An 11,602-nucleotide genomic window follows, 5' to 3' on the forward strand; every position below is an offset into this window, starting at 1 on the left:
CAAATTATTGTCTTATACTTTTAATTTTAGAAATTATCAGTCTAAAAATAACAACCTTTTTTTTAAGATTATAGAATTTCTGTCCTTTTCTTTAGGTGTTTTTTCATAAATAAATACTTAAAAGTATTAATGATGTATAATAATTAAACAGAAACAGCTTGATTGTTGTTTATGTTATAGCAAAAGTGCACACTCTATTTTTAGTCAACAACACTTAATTAATCAAATGAAGCCATTCTAATTCACAAAATAAATTTTATAAACTACCCATTTTCAAGTTTTACTTTATTTTTTTCTTTGATTTAAATAAAAATTGCATTAAAACTACAGTCAAAATTCTGTAATTTGCAATTTATTCTGAATCAACTTAAAATGCTTAACTACCAAAGTGTGGCAACTTTTCTTCATTTTAAAATTTTAATCACAAAGTGTGATTGAAAAGTTTTTTTTTTGTTAAAACTTTTTTACTTAATTTTTAGGCTATTGTAACAAAATAATAAGCATAGATGTTACTTTTAAAATACATTAGATAAATTGTAAGTACAGTAGACTACCGCTTAAGTACGCAAATTGAACCCGACCAAAAATTGCGTACTTAGCACGGGTAGTGCGTACTTTTTGACGACATAGTATAATATGAAGTTTACTAGTTTGTTTTCTTTTTTACAACTAGCCACCAAATAATTAGGCCAAATAAAGAAGTCTTTTTATTTTAAATAACAATTATTACATAATTCTAATCTGCGAAATTTTTAATAGATTTTAAAATGTATCATTTTTTATATAAATAGTTTCTACACAATTGATACATCCATTTAATATAGAAAGTCAATGTTATTCAATGATATAAAAAAGAACATTAAGCCATATTTTCCATATTTTGTTTTGTTAGAGGGAATGTACTAAACTACATTGTGTTTACCAAACATTTTCGAAACATCAATGTGTGTACAATTGTGTCAAATTGTGTGTACAAAAAATGTGTGTACATAACATCAATGTGTTAAATTATGACTTACTATGTTGTACATATTTGTAGGTTTTTTTAACTTTGTCATCTAAATTTGTTTATTTTATAGCATTACAGCTCAAATATCATTATTCTTTTCACTTTTCTGCATCCACTTCATAAGTTTATTAACATTTAATAACAGGACTCACAATCTCAGGCCACTTAGACTACTCAGGATTATCACCCTAGTTTAAAAGTTGTGAAAGTGTCAGGTTAACTCAGCAGTATTTATATATAAAAAAATTAGATTTTTTTTTGTCTTTCTGGATTAAGTGCGTACTTAAGGCGGGGTGCGTACTAAAAAAGTGCGTACTTAAGCGGTAGTCTACTGTATCACATAACTTACTTTGAATTTATTTTACTATTTAGCTATCACTAATAGCCTAAAAAAGTATTTTTTAGAAATATAAAAAAGTGATGAAGTATAATTTAATACTATTTAGTGTCTTAAAATTTTTTGAAATATTAAATCTATTACCATTTGATACTTCTTACAATTTTACTAACAATTGTATGTATTTAAAACAACATATAAAACATTTTAAGAGGCCTAGCTAAAACTTTTTGAACATTGTAATAGCATTTAATACTTAAACACAAACTCTAAAATTTGGCTAATACACAGAAATTTAAATATTTTCTATAATGTAAATCTAAAAAACTATTTTTAATTTAATTTCTGTTAAACTTTTAAAGACCTGGCAAAAACTTTTTAAAATTTTAGTAGCATTTATTAAGTAAAAAATAAGCTTTTATACATATAAAACTTTAAATTAAATTAATAGACATCTTTTTAAACATTTTTACAACATTTGAAACAATATAATGTACTTTAAACAAGTTTATAATAAATATATTCTATTTAGATTAGCTGTGTAAACATTTAGAATTAGTTTTAATTGCTTCTACATTCTTTTCTTTAGTAAGAGAATGAAAAGTTTATCCCAGTATTTTAATGACGTCATTAAAAATATAAATTGAGCAATTTTACAAAATTTTGCTAAAATAAACTGCTGCAACTAGGACACCCATAAAAAGACCTACCGATATATTTGCTGGTTTAAAATTTAGCAAACCAATGAGCACAATTTCTAATTATGACGTAATCCAATACTTGCTATATAAATTAAAAAAAAAGAAATAATGATTATAAAACTTTTTTAACGAGATGATCATTAGGAGGTTGGTTACAGTTTTTGTTCTGCTCGGCTTTGCTTCAAGTCAAGTCCACAGGGACGTCGGAAAGGCCCGGTACAAGGACTTTCCTCATCAAGTCAACTTAATCATAAAGTACCGCAATAAAGAGCGTATCTGGGAGGGCACCGGGACGCTGATAAGCGACGAGTGGGTGCTGACCTGCGCCCACCTCTTGCAAAGGCAAAAGGGCCGCGGCAGACCGGTGTCGATCGAGGTCAGTGTCCCCTCAGAGGGGTTCACGGCAGAGGCAAGCAATTGGTTTGCGCACGGGACCTGGAACCTGGACCAGGAAATTTCGAACATTGACATCGGCTACGACCACGATATTGCTCTGGTGAAGTTGAGAGCGCCGTTGATGGACGGGGAAAAGCGAGCAAATGTCAAGCCTGCACTGCTTCCTCAGCCGAATGAAGAAATAGAGGATCTAAGTATCGTGAGGTTTGCAGGATATGGTCACAACGACCGCGGCGAAGAGAGCGTCCTCCTTCAGGGAACGTCCGTTAAGCTGCCTGGGTATTTGAGCTATCATTTGGTTTATGAGCAGGATGAATACAACGATGCGGACCACACGGTAGCGAACGCAGAGGAAATTTATAACAAGTTCAAAAGAGCAAGTAATGAGGAGAAGCAAAGGTTGAACAAAATGTATGAAAACTTCAGATCTTCTTACATCTTCACCGGGGTCGAGAAACCGAGAGATAACGGATCGTACACGGGAAATGGCGATTCTGGTTGCGGGCTTTTTAAAATCGGGGATAACACGGTTTACGGCGTCCTGTCGGGTTCCTTCTACAAACGCAACCACTCGCAACAGTTCACCAGGCCGACAATGTGGGTGAAAGTGTCCGAATACATCTTGTGGATAAACAAAAAGATCGAAACTTACTCAGACAAAAACTTTGGTGGGCAGCAGGCAGAAAAACAATGGTTTGACGAATGGGATCAGGACTGGGATGAAGAGTAGCTGCACTGTGCGTATTTTGTAAAAGAATAATGAAACATTTTTTTATGTAGTGCATATGTTTTACACAATAAGCAACAATAATAAAGATAAGAATAAAACTAAACTTTGTGATTTGTTGCTTTCAACTCTTGCTTAAATGATTATTCTGTTGGTTAATTAATTAACTTTAATTTTTAGTTTTGATGACATTTAACCTAAAAAAATTTAAAAATAGTTACACGTAAATAAACTTGTAATAAATCAGTGGTCGGCAAACTGCGGCCCGCGAGCTAATTTTTAGCCAAAAGAATACTTTTTTAAAAACTTAAAAATAAACGGTTTTGCAATAAAAACTTACAATAAGGTTCTTAATTTAATAAATACTCTTTAAAGGTGCTATTTTACTGCTTATTTTGTTATACTTTTTATTTAAAATAGCATTTTTCTAATAATTACTACATTTGTTTTTAAATAACTGCGGCCCTCAACAACTTTTTCTAAAAAGTGCGGCCCGCGAGCAATTTTCTCTAAGAAAATTGGCCCGCGAGTTACAAAAGGCTGCTGACCACTGTAATAAATTGATATTAATTACTTATGAATCAAAAACTTTAGTTTAAAATTAGACTAGCTATAATTTGAAATTCTAGAAAAAAAAAATTTACCAACTATTTACGGAATGGAAATAATTCATTAATATTTAACAATTTAACAAAAATTTTATACAAAATCAAACCGATTGTATCTTATACAAATACCATAAAGCAGCTCTTTAATGTGCTATAATAATTTATCTGTATTAAAATCCGAAAAAACTTGTGTACTTGATGTAATTTTTAAAACAATAAAATGAATAGTTGGTGGTAAAAATTTGAAAATAGGCTACTAGTTAATTCATATTACTGATGTATGTATTTCAAAATACTACTTTACTGTGTTTTGCACTTATTATGCCATGTTTATTCAAATTTTATTTTAAAAACAAATATAAATATCAATTTTTAATATTTTTTAAAAAACAAAAGTTATGGAAAAACTTCAACTGAATACAAGTAAAATGAAAAAAAAAGGTTAGATAAATCCAAACTTATAAGATTCAATAAAATGTTAAATAGGAAAAAAAAAAAGTTTTAAAAAAATAATTTTTTAGCTAGTCAGTTTCGCTGACAGTGAGATGAATCCAAAACGCTAGCTTAAATTTATTTTAGTCATGTTTCACTTTGTATAACCTTTCAACTGTTTATTTTTAGAAAGAATTTTTAGTATGTTTAGTTTTCATATTTATAAAATCTTTAAAATTAGTTATATTTTTGTTAAAAATCTAGTTTGAATCATTATTATTTAACTTTTTTATTACAAAATATGTCTAATAAAGTACTAAAGAATAATCAAGCTTTATATGCATAGAATAACACTCAAATCTGTCCAGGACACAGTCAACGTTCGTTTGTATTTATTTCACAGCATTAACTAGATAAAATAATCGAATGATTTTTTGGAAAAACTATACAAGTTTTTGTTGCACTGCACATTCAAGTTCAAAACGTTTTCATGAGTTTTACTCTCTTTTTCAATTAATTTAAAACATATTTTTGCAAGTAAGTCAAAAGTAAGGAAAAAATATTTTAAGAGGTGATATTTAAAAAACTTTTTATACTTGGATTTTAAACAGGTAGACAATTTTTAGTAGAAGATAAAGATGTTTTTGTATCTAAACTTTTAAATTAAATGAAATTTAAACCAAAAAGTTTTCAATATAAAACTTGAAACAAAAACTTTTTTAGTTAGTAACTATTTGATAAAAGTTTTTAGTCTTGAATAAATACTATTATCGGTGAAATAAAGATAGAAAACTTTTTATTCAAAAATCAAAAAAAAAAGAAATAGTACTGTGCACTTTGTATTAAATGTTTTATAAATTTTAGGCTGTAATGCATTGCATCCTTCTTAAAAGGGCAGTTTCATGAACATTAAAATGAAACTGAAAGAACAATCAACAAACAACATACATCATTAAATACAAGTCATAGTAAATTAACGATAAAAAGGTTGGTTTGTTGATATAATCATTCATTGATTACTGATTCTAAACCAGCGGTGTTTAATCTTAGTGTTAATTTGTCAACAAGTTTTGAGATTGATTTTGAGCAGTTGATTTTGGAACTCAATCTGTATTTATTCCTGACCTTCAACTCTGTTTTTGGTCAGCTTTTTTTGGTCACACAGTTTGGAGTTTGAAGTAAAATAACATTTTTAATTGCTTTTATTTGCTTAATTGTAAATTGACTACGGTTTATATTAATTTAAGTTGTTGTTGTATTGCTATTTTTTATATTTGATTAGTAGCCAATTTTCTTAGGGTTATTAAAACTTGTACTGTTTTTTTAGCTGCTTTACTGAACAAATCTGATATGATTGCTTGTTTTGATTATATTTAAGTGTTTACAAGTATTTTACATTCTAATTTAAATTTAAAACATGGACCCTAATTATAAGGCCCCCCTCTAGCCTAGATTTAGCTAAGCTACCTAGCAGAATCCCTTCACCGCGGTTTAACATTAGCAATAAAATAACCACCAGTGCTGGGAGTAATCCCAAAGAGTCTCAGAGCTGTAAAAGATTATATAATATTAGAAAACAAAAAATACTCTTACATTTACACAACATTTTTTATAATAAACTTTTAGCTAAAGAATGTAATAACAATTAAGAATTGCGGTACAATCACCAGTTCCATGTAGTATCTCTTTTATTGAAAAACATTGTGTTGAGTATTATAATTGGCTTTGAGCAATCATATTTTAAAATATTGTGCTTACATATAAGTATTTTATACATATTTTTTACGTAACATAAACAGTTGAAAAAAATAATTTCAGCAGACTTATGATATAAATTTTTAACAAAAACACAATTAAAACGTCTTTAAAATCATTGTAAACAAAAAAATCAAGTAGTTTACTTAGTATAGAAAAAATTTTTTTATAGGATTCATATAAAATAGACATAAAGATTGCAAGGGACATAGTTTTAAAACATTTTGTAGTTCTGAATTAAAATATTAAGCTTAAATTTCGGCATAACAGGTCAAATCGAAGGAGTAACAGCTCAAACTTTTACTTAGGTCAATAAGGTTGGGAACAATTACTGTTATAATAGTTATCTACTAATGTGAAGTTTGAATATTCGATATATACGGTATATGTCAAAAACATGTAAGCTTACACAAGGTTGGTAAGTACTTTACTTTATTATAAACTTTAAAAAACTTTGTCCTGTTATTTTTATAACCTTGATGAAAAACAAGCAACAAGTTTAAACTTATTATTTTTAATACTTGAATAATTAGAGAGCTTCAAAAAACGCGTTTTTAGTACTTTTAAACCTTATCAATACGAAGACAGTTCTACAAGGTTGTTAGGTACTTTATTTGAATTAAACAGGAAACTTTATGTAAATTTTTATCAAAAAACACAAGTTATTTATCACTTTCTTTTTTATACGACTTTATGGTTTTACCACGGGTTAGTCATGTTTTTTATGTAACTTTTTTAATAAAAAGTATTATTTTATACGTCATTTTTCTATTTCACCTTGCTCTAAAAATTGTTTTGGTGTTTTTTTTTCATTTATACAAAGCTAACCTCAAAGCTCACCAAGCTGAGTATAAAATGATTGGAAAAGAAAGATCTTAAGGTGTTCAACTCGATAACCGAAAGGTTCCTTTGTACACCAAATCCTTATACCAAACTTTTTGAGCGCTTTTTTTTTTAATCGTTCAATAAACAATAAAGTAACAAATATTCTTCAAAACAGAGAAGAATTATTTGCAATCGCAAAAAAATATTATTTTTTTTCTTAAGCAAAAACAAACGAAAGTTTAACTTTTGAGAAATTATTTACCAGTTATAATTAAAATTGAGAAAAAAGAAAAGAAAAAAGGAAATATAAAAACCCGTTTCAAGATGATTCTATTTAATAAATATCACAAAGCTAGTTATTAAACTTTTGTTTAAAAAAATTTATTTCGTATTAGATTGAGCACTTTTTTTGACAATCAATAATTTATTTCAAAGATACGCACAAGTCAAATTTTTATAACAAAATATATTTCGTGCTTAACTCTTCAATTGTTTACTAAGTAATAAAATTAAAGTTTCAAACTCAGCTTATGTAGCCAAAAGGTAATCAATGTAGAAGTAATAATAATGAGCAAAAGATAATTAATAATGCATAAGTAGTTTTAATAACAATGAAACTAAAAATAAATAAAACATACGTAACAACTTATTAAACTATTTATGAAAATAAAGAAACAGTATAATCAAAATATTTATGTTATCACAACTTAGATTTTATAAATAAAATACAAATAGTCTCAAATTCAATTAAATCAAAAATGATACGACAACTTTTAGTAATTTTAAATCTTTTAAATTATAGTTAATTGCAGGGTTATTAACTACGTGTTATGCAATAGCAGACTTTTTAGAAGCATTTACTACTCTTTTATATTTATTTTTTTATTACTCATTTTACAAAACTCATCAATACTTTTTGGAATATGTTCTTTTATCTTTTTACCAAATTCCTTAAAGTCATACCGACATAACTATCTTAACAGAAGCAGTTAAACTAGTAAACTACCATATTTTTTTTATATTCTGATATCTGATATTTGCCCCCTGCTCTAATCAATAGTCTATACATAATAAAATAACTCTCGGTTTTGCCAATATTGACCTTTACTTATTAATTGATTGATATTTCTCTCTATAACTCTTGAGTTTTTATTGACGTAAGGTAACAATAAAATAATTGAACAATTCTCCGGTCCTGCTGGCTTTATTTTGTTTAAACTTTTAAGGTGTAAATTAATAATTTCGTATACAAGTTCTTGGGGATAGTCATTTTTATTTAGTATCAATTTTATCTAGTTTATTTCATCTGCAAATAATTATTTTAAAGAAATTTTATGTGCACGAAGTGTTAATAACATGACAAAGTTTCATAATGTTTATAATAAAATAAAGAACTAACAAACCTTGTATAAGCTTACATGTTTTTGATAAGGTCTAAAAGTACTAAAAACGCGTTTTTTAAAGCTCTCTAATTATTCAAGTATTAAAAATAATGAGTTTAAACTTGTTGCTTGTTTTTCATCAAGTTTAAAAGAATAACATGACAAAGTTTTACAAAGTTTATAATAAAGTAAATAACTTACCAACCTTGTATAAGCTTACGTTTTTTTGACACATATCGTATATATTGAGTATTTATATATCGTTCAAACTTCACCTTAATTAGTTATTATTTTTGTTTTATTGATTGTCTGTTTATTAGTTATCTTTGTCCTAGACAAGACATTAAAAGGCATTCTGTGGTTGGAGACTCGATAACCGGAAGGTTCTTCGTGCAACAGGTCCTCGGACTAAATATTTTGAGCACCTTTTCTTGTCGTTTAACAAACAATATTAGTTTTTTAACTTTATCATATGCAAATTTTGTGTAATAATTTGTGTTTATTAAACAACTTTTTTATAACTTTTGTATTGTATTATTATAAGATATGACCATACTAACTCGATCACCATACCAAAAGCCTTTTAATTTCCAAGGGTGATCAAATCTCGTCTCGTTAATCTTCTTTTTTATAAATTTTCACTTAAGTTTATATGATTTCCGAAATTTTGTACTACTTGACTCACTTTTTTTTTGTTTAATTTACGATTTAAAATAGTATAGTAACTTTTCACTAAGGTACGCACTTTGAACACAGCGCAGAAGTGCATACCTAGGAAATTTTGACCTTAAATTACTTACATTAAGCCTATAACAGACATTTAAAAACCACTAAAGTTTACAGATTACTATGAAAGCAAGTCCCAAATAACAAAAACTTTCATCAATAAACCTTTAGAACTGCACTTTTGATCAATCGATATGTCTGCCATCCTTTAATAGATTTTTTTTATTTTCTGGCATTTTTGAACCAATGACTCACAACGCAACAGTTTTTTGTATTAGAAATTGTCAAGTTGATTTTACTAGTATAAGATTTATGTATTTTATTTGGTATACAATCTATAAAAAGTGGGATCGGGACAAAATTGCACGAAGATAATTTTGCACGAAGACAACTTTGCACCAAGGATCAACTTTGCACGGAGTTACATTTTTGCACGAGAGTAAAAAAAAATAGAAAAAAAAAAACAGAAAAAAAAACTATAGTTTAAAGTAATAAAAAAACGACCGAGGGTAAGGGTTAACAGTGAGAGTAAAAATAAAAATACAAAAAACTAATAAAAACTATTATAAAGAAATAAAACATAAAAAATAATAACAATAATTTACCGACCGAAAGTAAGGGTTAGGGGTAACAGTTGAAGTAAAAATAAAATAAACTTAACCCGTGCAAAAATGCCTCCGTTCAAAATTTTCTGCTCGTGCAAAAGTATCTTCGTGCAATTCTGTGCACTCGTGCAATTTTGTGCGCTTGTGTAAATTTGACGGCTACCCATAAAAAGTATGGTACAACTTCATTCAAAAAAAGAATGTGCATTTAAAATTACTAATAATTGAATTTTAACTAAGCAACAAATTAAAATCCTTAATGTTTCATATTTTTGTTGATATTTAAAGTTAATTTTTATTTATTTATTAAAAGTTTTAAACATTTTGCATTAAAAACTAGTAAAATATTTTACCAACATACTTTTTTTGACTTCAGAAATTATTTAAAAGAACTAACTAACATTTTGGATATCCTTTAGGTTTTTGTTGTTCACTATCATGTTTATTGCCGAAATCAGATAGGTTTTTCTTCACATCAGTTTATTGACCATAGCCAAGAGCTTTAATTTTCTTTAGCTTTCATCACAATTGCTTATTTTGCAAAATAATGTTTAATTGAAGCTCTGAAGATTTTAGAAGAACACTAAAGGGGTCAAATGAGTAGATTGGTTAATTAATGAACTGGAAAATAAATCATAGGGCTAAAATTGATTTTAATGTTGAACTGTATGTTGTTTGAGTTTAACAAACTAAATAAACTTTAACTCTTTCAAATACCCAAAAAAAAGTCGTGCACCATGATATAAATTTCGTGTAAACTTTGACGACCACTGCTCTGCAGTCTGCACTCTGCCCAACAGCAAAATTTATTTAGATGTAAAACCTGCTTAGCGTGAAGGCGTAGCGTAGGGTTCTTAATATAACAGCACAACAGTTATAAAAATTTTGATTAAAACCCGTACTGGACATACAAAGCAATGTAAAAGTTGTGTTTCTTTAAAACTAAAGATATAAAAAAAACTATTTAGTTTATAATGCATTTTTTGCCAGTTTACAGAAAATTTAGTATATATATATAAAATTTTGTCTAATAACTCAAATAATAAATAACTTAACTGATTATTTCTAAATTGTTTTAAATTTTAGTTCATACTAAATGAAGATGGTATTTTAAAGGTCAGTCTGAGCTAAAAATAAAAAGCAAAGTCAGAAATTTGTTTTAAAGCTTTATTTTTATCTCTTTATTTGTATCCTTATCCCTAACCCACCTTACCCAAACATATTAAAAATAAATAAAAAATACATTTTTAAAAATCAGAATTTAAAAATCATGAAAATAAGTTTTTTTTTGCTTACTCAGCATTATTTTAAGCTCACACTGACCTTTAAGTACAGTAGCCTTAAGCCCTTAAGTGTCAAAACTTAAAACTCACTATTTTTAATTAAAATAAAGGAGTTAGATATAAATAAACACAAATATGTAATTTATATAAAATTTTTACAGTATACTTCTCAGCAATAAAATTATTTTAAATTAAGCGGTTGTAGATACTAAGCTTGTTATATATGTATATACTATATATCGTCATGCGTCTAGTTTTGAAGAATTAAAAGCAAACAAAAAAGTTGTTAAAAGTAAAGAAAAATAAGCTTTTTCTAAAAAATTCGGTTTTAAAGACAGTTCACATATATGTATAAATGTTTTCTGCTGTCATATATTTTTTACAGTCAAATAAATATCTCAAAGTCAAAATTTACGTTGAAAAAGTTTAAGTAATCTTATATCTCAAAAATATCAAAAAATGCTGTTTGCAGATAGCTAATGAGTTTTAAGTACTTTTTGCAATCGTTAATTAATTTTGTTATTTTAAGCTCTTAAAAAGTAAAGTAAATTGCAAACAAAATTGAAAAACTATAATTTTGAACTAAATTTAAACAATTTTATCTCAAAAAATTTTTGTTTAGCTTTCGTTTATTAAATCTCAAAGCTAAATCAAATGAATACTGTAGAATAATTTCCAAATATAAAAACCTTATATTTTTCAAAAACAGTTAGTTTATTGTATTATTAACTTGGTTCTTTATATTCGAGAAAGCACAATTTATATGTACCGTAAAAAATTAAACTAATTACAAGCGATAAACAGAATAAAAATGTT

The 11,602-nt window shown here is 27.2% G+C and overlaps 1 protein-coding gene across 1 annotated transcript; it reads left to right on the forward strand.

Annotated features, from left to right (window-relative positions):
• Nucleotides 1–2,180: 2,180 nt before the first annotated feature.
• LOC145833404 (mite allergen Der p 3-like) lies at nucleotides 2,181–3,173 on the forward strand. The gene has a single exon (XM_082940583.1). The coding sequence runs from the start codon at nucleotides 2,181–2,183 to the stop codon at nucleotides 3,171–3,173; it is 993 nt and encodes a 330-aa protein (XP_082796709.1).
• Nucleotides 3,174–11,602: the final 8,429 nt, after the last annotated feature.

This window comes from Thalia democratica, chromosome 4 (genome assembly GCF_965202585.1).
Source record: "Thalia democratica chromosome 4, ktThaDemo2.hap1.1, whole genome shotgun sequence".
Classification (NCBI taxonomy): domain Eukaryota; kingdom Metazoa; phylum Chordata; class Thaliacea; order Salpida; family Salpidae; genus Thalia; species Thalia democratica.

Excerpts from the sequence above, each read along its gene's own strand:
- LOC145833404 (XM_082940583.1), top strand. The coding sequence starts at position 2,181 with ATGATCATTAGGAGGTTGGTTACAGTTTTTGTTCTGCTCGGCTTTGCT.